Source organism: Python bivittatus, unplaced genomic scaffold, assembly GCF_059951505.1.
Source record: "Python bivittatus isolate LINGU-HERP-01145 unplaced genomic scaffold, Pbiv_v1 ctg000070_np1212, whole genome shotgun sequence".
Classification (NCBI taxonomy): Eukaryota; Metazoa; Chordata; class Lepidosauria; order Squamata; family Pythonidae; genus Python; species Python bivittatus.
Genome location: NW_028277034.1, coordinates 21,659,803 through 21,677,444, shown reverse-complemented (window position 1 = coordinate 21,677,444; position 17,642 = coordinate 21,659,803). Strand labels below are relative to the sequence as shown.

The 17,642-nt window shown below is 35.5% G+C and overlaps 1 protein-coding gene across 1 annotated transcript in view; it reads right to left on the bottom strand.

The window, feature by feature from the left end:
• IQCM (IQ motif containing M) overlaps positions 1–17,642 on the bottom strand; it is a 103,233-nt gene that overhangs the window by 29,869 nt on the left and 55,722 nt on the right. The window contains exon 8 of the mRNA XM_088133247.1: positions 14,871–15,005. Within this exon, the coding sequence (XP_087989373.1) occupies positions 14,871–15,005 (135 nt within the window). The remainder of the gene's footprint in view (positions 1–14,870; positions 15,006–17,642) is intronic.

The following is a 17,642-nucleotide window of genomic DNA, read 5'->3' as shown; positions in this document are numbered from 1 at the left end:
TTTGTAACAGTTGGTAGGCATGCAACAGTAAACAACCTAAATTCATTACAATGATAACTTTTTATAAGGTGCTTGGCACTAAAGTGTAGTCTTGTTCCAAGTCACTTTATAGATATTAACTAAGCAAACCTGTTTTCCCAGGAAATAGGCAAGTTACCAAAATACATCATGGAGCCTGCATTCACTTTGTAATTTATTCTATGCAGATTTATTTACGTACCCAAATGTGTTATTATTGGCAAGACATAGAAGGCATTACAACTGGTTACATTTCTAACTTTTTCAAATATAGCAATAGTGAACATGAATGAAATACTATTAAAAATACTTGGGTTACATGTCTATTTGACATATTTAAAATAAATTTATTCATTCACTAATATGAAGCAACATAAACACTAAATGTGGGCCATGTACTGTATAGTAATATCTTATTCATAAAGGCATACAGGCACTCATATGTTTTCTGACTTTAAAACAACAGGATTCTCATATATATATCTATATACATACAGACATACATCATAGTGTTCTCTTTTGGAGTATGCAAAGCCAGGAATAGTATACAGTAAAGAAATAAAAGGCATGAGGTCAGAAGATGAAATTTATATATACTGTAGCTAAATCCAGTTTATAACAACAGTATTCATTATATCTTTCTACCTTTGCAAATATCTTTGCTTCCATAATGTCCATATACTGCTTCATACACTGTCTTTTGTTCTTTAAACTTTTTATCCCTCTCCTTTGAGGTTCTCATCAACTCCATTAAATCATCATTTTCTTGGTCTTGCACTTCTCCTCAGAACAGGTACTCTTCCTTATATATTTGTTTTGTGAGTCAATCCTTATTCATTATTTCTGCATGACCAAACCACCTAATATACTTCTTCTTAAGTAACCATTCCCTCTGTATAGAACTTACTTTCAAGTTTTTCCTGACTCACTGAGCTTCCATATACTCTCTTGCCCAAAAGCACACTCCTGAATACATCCTTTTCAACGTCTTTCAACAAACATTCCTCACAACTGACCATATACTCTCCACTACCGTTTTATTAGCAGTCACATATCTTAAAATTTATCCATCCATTTCCCCATTTTTAATAAACAGTTCACCAAGGTACACAAAGTCATCTACCTACTTTAATTTTACTATTTATGAATAACATTCATTCATCTACTTGCTTTAGTTTTTTACATTTATGAATGGAAAGGATCACTCTATTTCCCTGTTAAACGTAACTACCTTGGAAAGAGAGAGAGACTGTGTACATATTTGATGAAAATAATTAATAAATCAACATGAAGTGTTTTTCATGTTTCAGTTTTATTGGAACACCCTCTTCCACTGATTAAAAAAAATGAATCATTGTAAGTATCAATGGAGGCAAATATGTGTAGCTCAGGGTTGAACTGTGGAATCCTTGGCGTTCTCTGAGCTTGGTTCTTTTTCTGCAAATGATCCAACCTCCCACAAGAGATGCTGTGTAAGAACATTATTCAAGTGAGCACAAACACACTGCAGCAACCCAGAACAGCAGAAAAAGGAAAGAGACCAGCTATACAACATCTTCCAACAAAATGGATATCCACGCAACTTTATCAAAAAGTGCCTGACCACTCAACCTACTACAACACAAACAACACAAACTATGAAAAGGATCACACTTCCATACATCAGAAACGTCTCAGAAACCACCAACAGACTATTACAACCACATGGCATCTCTGTGGCACACAAACCAACAAAAGCCCTCCAAAATATCTTAAGTAAACCAAAAGACCCAGTAGCACAAGAAGAAAAAACAGTAGTCATCTACAACATACAGTGCAAGGACTGCAACAAACACTATGTAGGACAGACAGGCAGAAGACTGGCAGAGCGCATCCACGAACACCAACTAGCAGTCAGAAGACATCATGAAAACTCCTTAATCTCACAACACATGGACAGATATAACCATAATTTTAACTGGGAAACTGTCAGCATTTTAGACCAAGCAAAATCCAAAAATGCAAGGGAATTCTTGGAAGCTTGGTATTCAGACAAGGCAGCAATTAACAGACACATAGAGATAAACAGCATCTACACACTATTCAAAAGAGAGAAAAGACCAGAAGAGCTCCTCACCAGCAATTATCACTGAGATAAGCAGAGGTTACCACAGGGCCCACAAGCAAGCAGCAAACAATACCCTAATCAAGGAACTACCAGAGGAATAAAACAAAACCCCCACCCCCACCAACACTGGCAAGGCATAAGTATATAAATAGAGAGCAAATCCCATCCCATTTTAGCACAGAAGATGTTACCTAGCTGGGTAATGAAACGTTTGCAGGAAAAGAACCAAGCTCAGAGAATCCCAAGGACTCCACAATTGTAAGTATACTGAAATGGTATATTTTCACTTTCCTTTTTAACTTTTTCATATATAGAAAACAGTGATAGACAATTAAATTATTTTAAATTAATTATAAACTAGCTATTTTCCCTCCCACTATTTACATGCAAAATTATTAGGGAATGCATTTTGCTTAAAGACACAAAACAATTAAAAAAAATAAAATATAAATAAAATAAAGCAATTGGACACTTCCATATATTTAGAGGAAAGGGACAGAGAAAGTATAAGGACCTAAGAAAAGAAAGTAAAGTCTTGTTCTGGTAACTATATGGACAAATTGATCTTTCCTCTGGCCAACAACACAGAAGTGGTTCACCTTTTTCCAGGCTGTTTTTTATCTTTCTGGTCTAGATTACAGCCCTAGTGCTTCTTGAGGATCTCTCATTCAGGTATTAACCAGGTCCAATACCATTTAGCTTTCTTGAGATCAGCCAAGGTCACATAAATACCTTCACATTTGCCTTGTCTGACATGTGGTTATATTATGGCAAAGAAACCTGAAACTACCAACATTTATCCTATCTTATACTTCTCCTCTCTCCCATGTCTCATACAACATAGTGAGACCATTTCAAGGAAATGGAGCATCTTAACCAATTGATTCACATAGTTTGGATCTGATGTAGAAAACCTAATTCCTTTCCATCTAATCTGCACACCCAGCGAGAACTCTTGCTTGTGTTTGTGCTGGGAAATAGGACCCAGCACTAGTGCATTGCAGTTCCTTATTTCATTACATAATAATGTATTTCTGGACACACTGGGATATGTCAAGGCATTTATTTACCATGGTGGGTTAATCTTGTTCGGGGGGGCATAAAAGCTCAATAATCAGCTCTACAGCATATAACTAATTGCAAGGATAAAACCAAATGAATAATTGCTTAACTTCAGAATGGGACCTGAGGGAATTCTTCTTTAATAAAGGTTTAACTCACCAGTGATAATGAATGCAATCTCACATACTACTGAATAAGACTATTAACATAATGGCTGAGATACAAGAACTATAATTAGAACTGAACAGAAATGTTAATGACCCACCAGTAGGGTACAGAAAGGAAAGGGAAATTTTACCCCTACCCATAAAATGAACTTGAAAGAGAAGAGCTTTAGACATTTATCCCATGGTTCCGCACACATAACCAGAAGATTATCAGGCAAATAAACTAATAAGAATTATTATATATAATATATAATATAATATATATTATATAAAATATAATATAATAATAACATAATGGCTGAGATACAAGAACTATAATTAGAACTGAACAGAAATGTTAATGACCCACCAGTAGGGTACAGAAAGGAAAGGGAAATTTTACCCCTACCCATAAAATGAACTTGAAAGAGAAGAGCTTTAGACATTTATCCCATGGTTCCGCACACATAACCAGAAGATTATCAGGCAAATAAACTAATAAGAAAACTTCACTGAACTTCTGAACCAGATAGCAGTGTGGTCTCAATCGCCTGAAGCCATAATAAGGATCTGTTGGCTGGATGCAGGTTAAATTAGTCTTACATTGGGCAAGAATAGCTGTAAATTTCAATAAAATTGAAGTAGGACTAGTGCAGAGTCAAAGCATGTTATATTTAATATAAAGTACAAACCTGACATTGATTATTTTATTAGTGCTTGTGAAGTGTGCTGGTCCCAATCCCCCATAAAAATAGGGGATCTTTTAGTTTTCCACTCCTGATACATATACTTATTCATTTCCAAATTCTCTCAATGCATGTATGGATGTTTTTAAAAAGGATCTCCACACTTCTCCATTAATTAAAATCCCCCAGGTCAGCAGTATGGAGTTTCTTTTAAATTAGTAACACTATCTTCTTTTGCTGATTTTTTTTTTTCTTTTAACCATAAGATGAAATTACTTGTTTAGCAGGTAACTGTCCACAAAAACATTAGTTGAGCATGTAGAAGTAATCTAATTACTTCTACTAACCTGGAAACTTCTAACATATAAAATTATATTGATCTTTAATTGCAGCTAGACTATCTAGGAAATATATGTTATCATCTCTAGGTCATGGTAAAATGTATCTGGAAACCGTCTCTAGGTAATATCATAGATAAATTGCCTTTCTTTGCTGGAGAATTATATTCTGTGTTATCTTCAATATCTCTTTTTATTTTTTATTCTTTACCTGATCATTTAATCCTTAAGGATTAATAAAGAATTCTAAACTTGCAGCTTTAGACTATACCTTTGCTTCTGCACTTCCTCTTTGTTATAAAAAGGTGGCAATTACCTAGGTAGAAGAGTATAATCTTTTAGTATTTTCTTTGCTCAATGTGTTCTATTCATCAGAAAGAGCTTTTTTTTTTTTTACTTCTCTGTGTTACGTGGTGATTACAGCTATTGCTATATTTAATGGTTAATATTTAATCAAGCATTGCTGTAGCATGATCATGTATGATGGGTGGAGTGCTACAACTTCTTCTCTTATCCATGCCTGTTCTATGGAACTGTGCAGCTTGGGAGATGTATTTTGGATTGTTTCATATATATATATATATATATATATATATATAAATATATATATATATATAAGCATTCCTCTGAGAGTCAGTCATGGTTTACTACTCTTGGTCCCTCAAAGTCATCGCAGCAGACACGATCTGGATGTTCATGACTATTTGAAACAAGGGAAAGTAATATCATTCTGCTCGAAGACCTAAGCATATGCTTTTCTATATAATTAATCATTATTGTCTAAATAAAAGTGATATGATTTTAGTGTGTGTCTTACAAACTAATATATGCCTAATTCCAAAACTGGGATTTCTGACCAAGACCACAACTGATTGGCAGTTAGTAGGAAAGATCATTTAAATTAATTCCTACATAAACTCAGAGATGAATAGATATTCCAGGCACCAAAGGAACTAACTGTGTCCATTATTTTATAATATGCCACGCTGCAGTTTCAATAGTTTGTAACACATTATTTCTTCCCCCACCCAGTAGACCTCCTACCAGCAGAGAAAATAGAATTCAAGCTGCCTTAACCTTTGTCTCCTACCATCCATTCAATTATCCAGCTGTTTCAGTTCTTACCCTCTTTCAGAAAACTTCTGACTCATTGCCTTGACTCTACTGGGTAGCTAAAGTGCTCCAACTAAAATGACTTTGAATTGAATATAAGCTGGTTTCAAGGTTGCTTTTCCTTTGGATCTCTCTGAGTTACACTGAATGAAAAGACCTATTTGATTAGCTTGCAAATTCCATATACACACTCCCTTGGGAATTGTGAAATCATTATCAATAGACAGTAATATTTTTATATAAAATTGTCCTTCAAAGTGAATTAAGTTGTTTAACCTTGCAAAGTCTTCTAGACAAAGGTAAGCACAAATAACCAATACATCAAGGATTTTTATTCTAGCATAGTATTAAATTTGCCCATAATAAATTGGATCCTACTCTGTTTTCAGTTTATTGTTCCAGGTACAAAATGAATTTTAGTTAGGGATCATTCAACAAAAATAATATGTAGTATATCATAATGTATGTTCTATCAGTCTTGAACAGTTGATTAGGCTTCAGTCCCTCACAAATCAGTTTGAAACGTATCCATTACTTCTGCTGACCTTAAACACAGAGAATTCTGTAAGCCAATCAGTGCTTGCCCTTGTCCCTTTGGTTGATCAACAGGACCGTGCAAAGCACACCAACACCAACATTCAGCGTCCTGCTCCGAGTTAACAGTGGCCTTGGAGTAACAGAAATCCCTTAGTCTCTCCCCTTCCACATTTTTCCGAACAATGTATTTGTTTGTATTTTATAAATTATTGCAAAGGGAAAAACTGTGAATAGTATTATGAGAGAAGATCAATTATTAAAAAATGTAGTCCAACCACTGGAATCTGCCAAAAGCTTCCTGGCTGCCTAACCCTTTCTCTGTCTCATTAAAAAGTCCCTGTGGCTTATGAGGATGAAATAGTGGATGGATTCAAGTTTATACCTGAATGCTCTAATAGCTCTGACTATGATTGCATGTTACTGGGGAAGCTGGATTATTAGGAGGAAGGATAGGGAATAAGTTTTAAAGTACGTATACATAAAGACAGAACTTCCAGGAACAAGATGCTGAACCTGGATGGCAGATGGGATTGATGGCTGGCTTTTGCTCAGAAGCCAAGATGAAAATGGACCATCCACAAGGTCTTATGAAAATACTAGCATTAACTGTATTTTCCAATAAAACAGAACAGAGTCAGAAATAAATCGATTCAGCAATCAGAAATTTTAAAAAGCTGGAGATCTGTCGGATCCAAAGCTGATCCCAACATAGTGCAAAAATAGTGCACAGGAAGTGCCCTGGAGGCTGCAAGGTAAGGTTATACAGCAAGCTTTATGGAGCAGTAAGATATAAAGCTAAGCCTCTTCCAAGTCTGACACACTACCTACAACCACAGCTTTTGATGAAAATTCCTCAAGAAAAATTATAACGGATCACTGTTATACATGGGACTGTTCTCTATAAACTGAATCCTTAGTCTATCTGTAACTTTCTAAAACCAAAGTTTAATCACCCTTATTCTCTTTATTCCAAAAATTTTTTTTTAAGTTCTTAAACTTGTAGTTAAAACTTTCTTTTGCCAAGGACTGAAAGGAAATTCACCCGGCACTGTCAAACTTGTTGATACAAAGATTTCTAATAGCTGAAAAGCAGTTAACAAGCAATTTCTCAAAGTGATTAGAAAAGGAAGTATGTGAACTTAGTGTCCTTTCAAAGGAGCTAACCTCAGTTTGAGCAAGATGGTTATTCCCTCATCTCCCAGAGTTCTAAACCTGCCAGAGACTGCTGTCTTGCAGTCTCCTCATGAGGAACAGCTGTCTGGAGCACTTGTGGCCAATCTTAAGTCATCTCCTTGTCCGGAGAGGAATTATTGAAGAACTGATCTACTCACCAGCTCTTCATTCTGCTGCATTCATTGGCTCCACTTTTCACAGAGTTGTCTTCATTCCTCCATTTCTTCCTCCAGAAGTCCGTTGTCTGATTTTTCTTATAAAAGCCCAGTTCCCCAGCTAACTTCTGCTTAAGTTGTGAAGTCGTTCTTTCCATATAGGTTATTGGCACCACGTTTTCCTATTTATTACCTAGAATCATATTTCTGAAGAAGGAATGACAGCTTTTCTTCACAACCATGTTTTTGATTATTCTTTTGTGTAGTTCATGCTCATTCATATTGAAAATGAAAAGAATAAAAGGATACAGCATTTCAAACAGTGCTGAAAGCCATCTATTTCCATCTGAAGGAACAGAAGGAGTAACAATCTTGGGAATTACTACTCTTTTAATGCTGTCCCACAAGTAATGCTTAACTTGGTGTTAAAATTGGATTTTCCTTACCTAATAAAATTGGTGAATTCCCACTGGGAATATATGAACTTTACAGTAAGTAAGAATGCTTTCAAACTGTTATTCTCATGGGAGGGATTGAATCAAATTAATAAATTAAGGATATTCATTAATCATATGTTTTTAACATTTAGTCATCTCCTATGGCATCTATGATCTACTTCTACTATTCCCACCTTGCCAGTTACTAGTGGAAATGATGACTTGTGAATTTGAAAAATAAAGCAATCCTTGCAAGAAATTAACAGGGAAAATTTGTAATTATTAATTCTGTGTATTTTCTAAATATTATTTTCATACTATTACTTTAAAGATAAACTTTTTAATGCTTTGGCCCTGGTGACATTCCAAAAAAAAATGTCTGAAAAGTTTGCTGATTCCAACTCATACAGCAAGGAAATGCAGAAATTTCCTATATGTCCCCTGCTGTAATAGCAAATTATCTTATGCCAAAATAAAGATGAGCTTTGAAGAAGTTGATTGGAATGCGTTAGGCCAGAACCAACTGTTATATAAAGCCAGATGGAACTCGTTTGGCTCCTGGATCTCTCAGACAATGCAAAATACACTGTTACTCTTAGTCGCAGCTCTGATTAAATCAGATACTTCCAACGCTTGTAGCTTATGTGGTACTACTGGGATCAAAGGGCCAGCATCTCCAGTACTAGACTTTCTGCTTTAAGTGTAACAACACCTTGATTAACACATTGTAAGGGGGAAAAAATTAAAGAATCCCTCTGTTCTGCTTCCTTTCCAATTAAATATGTGTTTCCTCTGCCATAAACTGAGAAAGTGCTAAGTAGACATAGGCACCTTAAATTATACAGGCTTTCCAATCAGGAATAATGTTGCAGAAGGTGCTAAAGGTCATTCTTTATCAGATATGCTATGTCTATGCACAGAATTTACACTGTCAGAATTCAGCATCATGGAACACTGACCACCAGGAGGTACCATGTTACCAGATTCACCCTCATTTGGAATGGTCAGACATGGACACCTTGTTGTTATTTTATGGAGTTCAAACTCTGTACTGGTAACCCCATAGAATAACATCTGGCTATCTGCACCTCACGATTCTCAGTAAGGAGGAAACCAGTAATGTGGTACCCCCTGGTGGTCAATATAAGTAAAAATATCACACAGGATATACAGTGTGTAAAAATACAAGAGCAGGGTGGAAATCATGTAAAACCCTGTACATGGAATGACATAATATAACATCTGTAATCTTTTTGCTCTGAGAGTTTAAGAGAAGATGGACTGTATATACTATTCTGATAACAGCATCATGGAAGTACTTCAAGATTCAGGCTCTGGATCTGGATTTGGAGGACAAGATATAATTCAAAGCGAGTATGGGCTGCAAAACTACACATACCACTTTCTGTGTGCAGCACCTTTCTATCTAACCTGCCTACCTCTCTGGCATAGTACCTCAGATGCTTATGTCAACTAAGTAACCAACAAACCACAACTCTAATGCAACTAAATCCTGTCCAGAAAAGCCTAAGATTTTCCAGTGGGGCTAATCAGCTTCATACTGTTATCTCTACTTTAAAAAAGGTGCAGAGTAATATTTCAAAAATTATTGGGTTAAACCCTTACAAAAGTTAGTGCCTTCTATCATCTTCTCCAACATAAAAGAATGAAAAAGCTGTAGGTGTTTTCATTATTTCCGATTACAGTCTATGGAAAGATCTTGTTCCAAATCAAATCTCATCTCTTCAAATTGCTTGAATTGAATCAGCTAGTTCTTGAATATCAATCTCTAATTGAAATATGTCATCTTTGAATTTAATCAGGTCTAATTTACACAGTTCTAGGAAAGCAGAATCCAAACAATCCATTAAAAAACAAGAAGCAAATATGGGGGGAGGGGAGTTAATAGTTGAGGAACAGCAACATGAAAAGGTACGTGTTAACTATGTGCCTATCACACATACATAATCCAGGGTGGACCCTGGCATATGATAAAAGGAGAAGTCATTTCAAGGGTGGAGAGCCAGTTTGGTATATTAAGGCATCAGGCTAGAAACCGGGAGGCCATGAGTTCTAGTCCCACCTTAGGCATGAATGCAGCTGCGTGACCTTGGGCCAGTCACTCTCTCTCAGCCCTTGGAAGGGCAATGGCAAACCACTTCTGAAATCTGGCCAAGAAAACTGCAGGGACTAGTCCAGGCAGTTGCCAGGAGTCAACTCTGAATCAAAGACACCAAAACAACACAAACATTCTAAGGGCAAATGCCACCTTTGATAAGAAATGCCACTAATAGTCATTCTTCAAGCCAGAGCACAGAAAGTAAAACACAAGGAAAAGAATGTAAATGTCTAAAAGGTTGATTCCGCTAAAGAAGGTAACCTGATCCCTAGTTGTTTAGGGATCTTTATATATCAATACAATATGTGAATCAGGCTCATATTAGATTGGCAACCAATGCAAGCCTTTTAACGCAGGTGTAAAATGAAAATAAGATACTCTGTTTGTCTTCCCAAACAAGATTCAACAGTAAAATTTAGACCCTCAGCTTCACAGTATCTAATTTGGCCATACAGTGTGCTAGAGAAGAATCTTTGTTGCAGACTACTGTGAATCCACAATCAAAAGTGGATTTCTGTTCACTGGCAGCTGATGAAACACTAGCATTCAACCAGCCAGGTCAGATCACTTTGATTTCCACTGCAAATGGAAATAGCAAAATAGTAAAGTGCATGCATATCAATTGCCGCCCCTTAAGGATATTTAGTGTCTTGGTAGCCTTCCCAATGAATCAAACTCTTATATCCATAGAAGAGAATATGTGTAGCTCGGGGTTGAACTGTGGAGTCCTTGGGGTTCTCTGAGCTTGGTTGTTTTTTTGCAAATGTTTCATTACCTGACTAGGTAACATCTTCAGTTAGATGGAGTGAGGTTGCTCTGTTTATATACAATGGCATGCCCTACCAGTGTTGGTGGCGTGGAGGTCCCCCCCCCCCCCGTTGGTAGTTCCTTGATTAGGGCATTGTTTACTGCTTGATTGTATGTTTGGTGATTATCTTGCTGTATCTTTCCTGAGTTTCAGCAGACTCCACCCTACACTTCCTGGCCTTTGTTGACATAATTGACTTCTGCTCTGAGAACTGTATAACCACCTAAAGTGATAAATGAACTTATGCAACCACTCAGCCATTCATAAAGTGAATGATTTAATTGGGATTAGGGCTGGACAATAAAGAAACATACCACTTATTTTTAATAACAACTTTTTAATCTACGTATCACAGGGGCACTCAAACTTGCAAGCTTACACAGATAATGTGAGAGCAAAGAGAGAGTTTTGAAAATGCTCAGAGTTTGCCATATGACTGAGCAGGGATTTTTTAAAAAAAATTGCAATCCTTCTCTACTTTGTTCATGAACCCCAAATGGTTATGATCCAGTTTGAGAATCCCAGATTTAAACATTTGTTTAAAAAAAAAATCAAAGTTAAGGGATTAAAAAAAAACATTTATACATTCAGTTATAATAAAAGATGCAATGTTTCCCAATAGAATTGATCAGATAATTAAACTAATTTTCCAAAATTATCCTAGTGTATTCAATTACAGATTTTATTTTTTTTTTAGAAAAAAACATTCACAGTGTTAATGAAGGAGACAGTAGTAGGCATCATGGTAGAAGATAAGCTTCCTGTTCCTGCATTCCAAAATCTTTATTAGAAAATGTAAATCAAATATTTGATGAATACTAAGAGCCTTTGGGATGCTACAATTAACACTACCATTATGACACCAAGAATCAGACTGAAATATAAAAGAAGTCATTTAAGGTAAACAGAATTTAGGGAACATTAGCTACTCTAAAAAGGCAGCAAGGATTTTATCTATCATTAAAATATATAAAATACTTAGGGGTAGTGATATAAATTAACCAAGGCTGCTAGAAATTCAACCTGCACCTCTACTATGGTTTTTAAAAATATAGTAAACGTCTGTCTCTCACACACATACACATACACATACACACACACACACACACACACACACGTTAAAATACTATTCAGAAAAGAAAAGAAATGGAGACCATAAAAGCTGGAATAGAATACAATGGTCAGAAATGAATACAGAAACAGCAGGATGGTTAGGAAAATCTATCACAATGTTTATGAACTAATTTTCAGTGGTTTATTAATTCCTTTACAGGAAGAACTACAGCAATAGCCTGGAATGCCAACTTCTATATTACTCCATCTCACTCCAGTCTCAAATAACCAGGATTTGCATGAACCCAATTTGTATGACTAGATATGACTGTTCCATTAAAAGTCTAATTTCCATGAATACTAGCATCCACTCCCCATTCTAGTTTAAAGTCTATTTTTCAGAAAATGTCCAGAATATCAACTTCATAACCAATCAAACCAACAAAATTCATCAACTGCATACAAGAGAAGCTTTGGATAATTTTTCAAAACTATAGTGGCTCCCATAGAATATTCTTATCTCATGAAAAGAAGCTAAAATGAATTAAATTCTGCAGACCTGTCACCCAATTCTTTTGTGTGCATTCTTCACATGATGTAAAGTATACTTACTTAAATAATTTTAAGACTGAACTCTATGACACTTAAAAATAATGGCATTCAATGGAACTAATTTCTTAATAAATATAAATAGGATTAGGCTGCAAGTCTAATGGATTTCAGTGAAAAACATTATTCTGCTGAAAGTAGCAAAAATGGTATAACGGCGCTAAAATATCAGCAGAAAATCCTGAAACAGGCTTGCACACAAATTACTTTAGGCAAACAACGCAATTTTCAAGGAGCATCCAAGTGTCTTAAGGATCATCTGAAACCAGGTGACAGAGCTGTCAGCTGAGGTGTCTGTACTGAAAAGGTACTAAATGGTACTAAATCTTTCTCAACTGGAAAGCAGGTTCAAATGACAAAGTGTGGTTATTTTGGTATTACACAAGATGTTTAAGCATTATACTGAAAATGCATTCATACACTATACATATTCTCATTCAGAAGGCTATGAGAAGCTATTTATTCACGTTTATTTGTGCGATGTTTATCTCACTTTTCCATTCATTCATAGCAATAACTAACAACATGAATTAAATCAGAAATGCAAGGTAAAACAAAATATGAAAATAACATAATTAAAACTACATATTCTAAAATTATTAACTTTAAAGGCTTGGCTAAGGAATAACTGTTAAGGTCCCTTAACAGTTCTTCTAAAAGGAAACAGAGTAGAGGCTAAATACAAGTCTCCAAGAAGTGCTTTTGGAGGATTGGAGGAGAATGTCTCTCCCAAGTGTCCTGTAAAAAGGACTCTCTATATATGGATATCTTTAAAAGGTCCTCTCCTGCCAAACTTAATGTCCAGCCAAGTTGATAACAAGAGAGATGGTCCTAAGCCACAGTTGCCATTTCGGTTTTGCTGGATACACCTCAAATCTATAATCACCTGGAAATCTAGGGAGTCACAAATTATTTGTATTTTGAGGCTGGTTGGGCTCAGCAGTGGGCACCAAGAAGGGGTTAGGGAGGAATTGTAACAGTGAGAAGGTGGAACTGTAATGAGTGGGAAGGTAGAACCACCAGATCTGGACAGAAAGAGTTAGATTCTCTATACCTATTTGCAATTCTCTATTGGTCCAGATTATTGCAGCCTATACCTGGTAGTCCTTGCTTTCAAAACAAAGGAAATGTAACAATTGCTCATCCCTGCAGCTTCCTGATTGGCCCAAATAAAGAGGGACATGGTCATCATGCCTGTTTATAAAAGTGTTGCTTGCACTTTGAGTTTGGGTGGATTATTTAGGTTATATATTGGGTGTGATTATTCCAGAGTTAGTGGACAAAAGCTAAAGAGTTTGTTTTTCATGATTTTAGAACGAAGGCATGGCTTTGTTTTTTCTTGCTTATGCTGTAAAAGTATGATTTTTTTAAAAATTATTATTCCAGTATGGTAAGTGTGTAGGCTTACATCATAGAAAAGGGCAAGTCTTTAAAATGAAATGAAACAAAATAACCTATTACACTAGCTTTCTCTTTTCCTTATCTAGACATATTATTTGGTTGGGATATTGGAGTTGATTGTTCCCACAGCTGCAAATCTTGTTTGCAGTTAGTCTGGTGGAGCTATCAGAGGAACCATAACTAATTTAATGAGTAATGCACTGTATCTATTTAGACATGCACAGCTTAATCTTTAAGACAAAGATATGTTTTAATCCTAGTTAGTAATGTCTTCTGGTTCTTGGATTTAATCTCTTTAGAGATTGAGAGCGAATGCATGCAGAGGCAAGGGTAAGGATCACTTGACCGGGATCAATAGGTTCAGATATTGTTTTCTTTTTATTAATAACTTCATTTCCATTTCCACATACATATAACAGATTCTATAATTGTTTTTATATATTATTCATCTATAAATGTGTCAATAAACAGAAATATATAAACAAACACAAAACACAGTAAGTGTGCATTGAAATAAGTGACTAAAACATTCCACACTTGAATAAGGCTAATGAAAGCACATCGCAATTGATCTTGCATAACAATAATACATTGTAAAGTGTTCTACATTTTAGAAACAGGGGATTGCATAGTTACAGAAGGGAATAATCAACAACTTCTACTCAAGGTCTCATCAAGATAAAAGGTGTAACAGTCCCCTTCTGCTTGTGGTAGAAAGAAATATGCAAAGACATTTGGGAATGCTTCCAAAATTCTCATCCTTCAGCTTTTGAAGCTCTGGATCTTGTTAATATATGTTTTTGTTTTGCACCTCATGTAATCTGACCTGATAATGTGTTGAAAAGTAGGATGAAAATATCAAAATTTTAAAAGTTTTTAAAAATAACTATGGTGTTTAAGGAGCTGTCACTTGAGTGATGGTGGTTTTTATCCACAACTTCCTCAGATAAATAAACTCTAAACACCATATAAATAAAATGCTTTTTATTTATTGCTATTTATTTGTATTAACTAAAAAATAAAGCACTCTTTCAAAGTATTATTTGCCTAAAAATACCCTTTGCTGTAGCTTCTACACAATCTACAAACTATTCTAAAAATCTCCTACCTTGCAATACCAGTTTCGTCGTTTTATTAATTTCCTTTTGCGTTGGAAAACGACCACAGTCTCTGAAAAACTTAGGGAGCTCATTTCTATCCATTTCTTTCAAGTCCTCTCTCTTATCAAATATGGCTTCATAAACTAGGCGATAAAAATAATAGATAAAAAAAGCCTTGTTTTAAATTTGTGAAAACTGCCACAAACCTTCAATGTTCTACATCATTTAATTTATTTTAAAAAATGGCAATAATTAAATACAGGATACAATTTTTTTACCCAACAGAATTATTTTCCCTCACAAATAATTTATTTTGAGATTGAAGTTGTCTTAAACAAACTAAGAATATAGTGATCAAGATAGGAAAGTTTTTTCTGCCTACATTTTCCTCTAGGGAGAGAGAATTGGCTTGAATTTCTATACATTTCCATACTATAGCCTAAATTAGGGCACAGTGAACTCAAAAAAAATGGATCAAAATATTATTAAATGTATTAATAGAACAAGATATGGAAAATGTGCACAAAAGAAAAAACATGCATAAACCATGAATAATTTTTCTTCAATAAAAATTAATTAATATGGAAAAAGCATGAACCAAGTTTGGGTTTAGGAATATGAGAACTTTACGCTGACAGATTTCTTGCATATATTAATGTAAACAATAAATTTAGCACAGGATGCAAAGCTTTCATTGGCTTGGTTTAGTTAATAAAAAGGGGATTTCACCCTTGCTATAACTGACAGAGCAATTTTTAAATGATTGATTTAATAAAGATTTATATTCAGATAATAGATTCAAATATTCTTTAACTTCTTTCTCTCTCCCTCTCTCTCTCTCTCTCTCTCTCTTTCTTTCTTTTATAATATCAATAGACCAAATAAAATTGTGTTTGTTTAGAAAAGTTTTTTTAAAAACCTTTATTTTGTTCCTAAATTCTGTTGTCTGAGCATTTCAAAATTTTTGAACTTTCAAATAATTAAGATATGTAAGAGATTCACAGTGATGATATAAACAGCCTTCCAGAGGCTTTTTTTTTTCCAGCTCAAATTGAACTCGACTTATTCAAATACTTTAAAAAGCCATATAACTTCTTTGCAGATAAGGGTAGTTGTAAATCATGCAATTTCTATATCTGCAGCTTACTTTCTTGACCTAACATATTCACGTGTGAAGGACTATCTTTTAGATCTGCCTTCCAGAGAACAATTATGTGGCTACCCAGAGGGCTACCAGTTTCACATACAGCAGTGTTGTCCAAACTTGGCCACTTTAAAATGAGTGGACTTCAACTCCCAGAATTCCCCAGCCAGCCATGCTGGCTGGGGAATTATGGGAGTTGAAGTCCACTCATTTTAAAGTGGCCAAGTTTGGACAACACTGACATACAGAATGGGTCATATGTCAATATCTACATCAGTATTTTTGCACATATGGTGGGAGGGAGGAGAGAGGAGGCATGGACTGCATTCACAAGAGCAATTGCCCATAATCAGTATAATGCAGATGGACTACAGGAAAAATTGCTATCTACCTAGGAATTTAAACAAAATGATCATATGCTGTAATGCCATTATATCCTAGAAACATTAGGATATTGAATTTCTTATTTTTAATCCCAATTAACTGAACATCTGACTGTTAGGAAGGGGGAGAAGATGTCTATCAATCAGTTCATTGTACAGATTAAGATAACAGATCAGTCTATGTCAGTTTTGCAATGGTTCGATTTAAAAGCATGTTCTATCCAATCTCAGTAATTTTTATAATGATCAAAATGTGCATTTAAATGTAATTCTTTTTCCCATAAATAGCATCTTTGGAGGCATTTTTCTAAATGCATACAGTTATGTTTGTATATATACTCTTTTTGAACTAAGAACTGAATCACTAAATGCAGAGAAATGCCCCCATTTAAAGGATAATTGGGTTCCAATCTCTTCCTTAGTCCAGGTAGTTTAATTTAGCTGAATCACTTAAAAATGCAGGCTAAACATTTTCCTTTGTCTTGACAGATATTTTGTTGTTGTTTAGTCGTTAAGTCGTGTCCAACTCTTCGTGACCCCATGAACCATATTGCGCCAGGCCTTCCTGTCCTTCACTGCCTCCCTGAGTTTGCTCAGTTTCATGCTCATTGCTTCAGTGATGCTATCTAACCATCTCATCCTCTGCCGTCCTCTTCTCCTTTTGCCTTCAATCTTTCCCAGCATCAGGGTCTTCTCCAAAGAGATCTCTCTTCACATTAGGTGACCAAAATATCTGAGCTTGAGCTTCCTTATCGATCCTTCCAATGAGCAATCAGGGTTGATTTCCTTTAAGATTGACTGGTTTGACCTCCTAGCAGTCCAGGGGACTCTCAAGGGTCTTCTCCAGCACCACAGTTCAAAGGCATCAATTCTTCGGCGCTCAGCCTTTTTTATGGTCCAGCTCTCACAGCCATACATTACTACTGGAAAAACCATAGCTTTGACTATGCGGATCTTTGTCGGCAAGGTGACGTCTCTGCTTTTTAATATGCTATATAGGCTTGCCATAGCTTTCCTCCCAAGGAGCAAGCGTCTTTTAATTTCATGGCTGCAGTCTCTGTCTGCGGTGATCTTGGAGCCCAAATAAATGAAGTCTGTTACTGCTTCCATTTCTACCCCTTCTATTTGCCAGGAATTGATGGGTCCAGATGCCATGATCTTAGTTTTTTTAATGTTGAGTTTCAAGCCAGCTTTTGCACTCTCCTCTTTCACCCTCATCAAGAGGCTCTTTAGTTCTTCTTCACTTTCTGCCA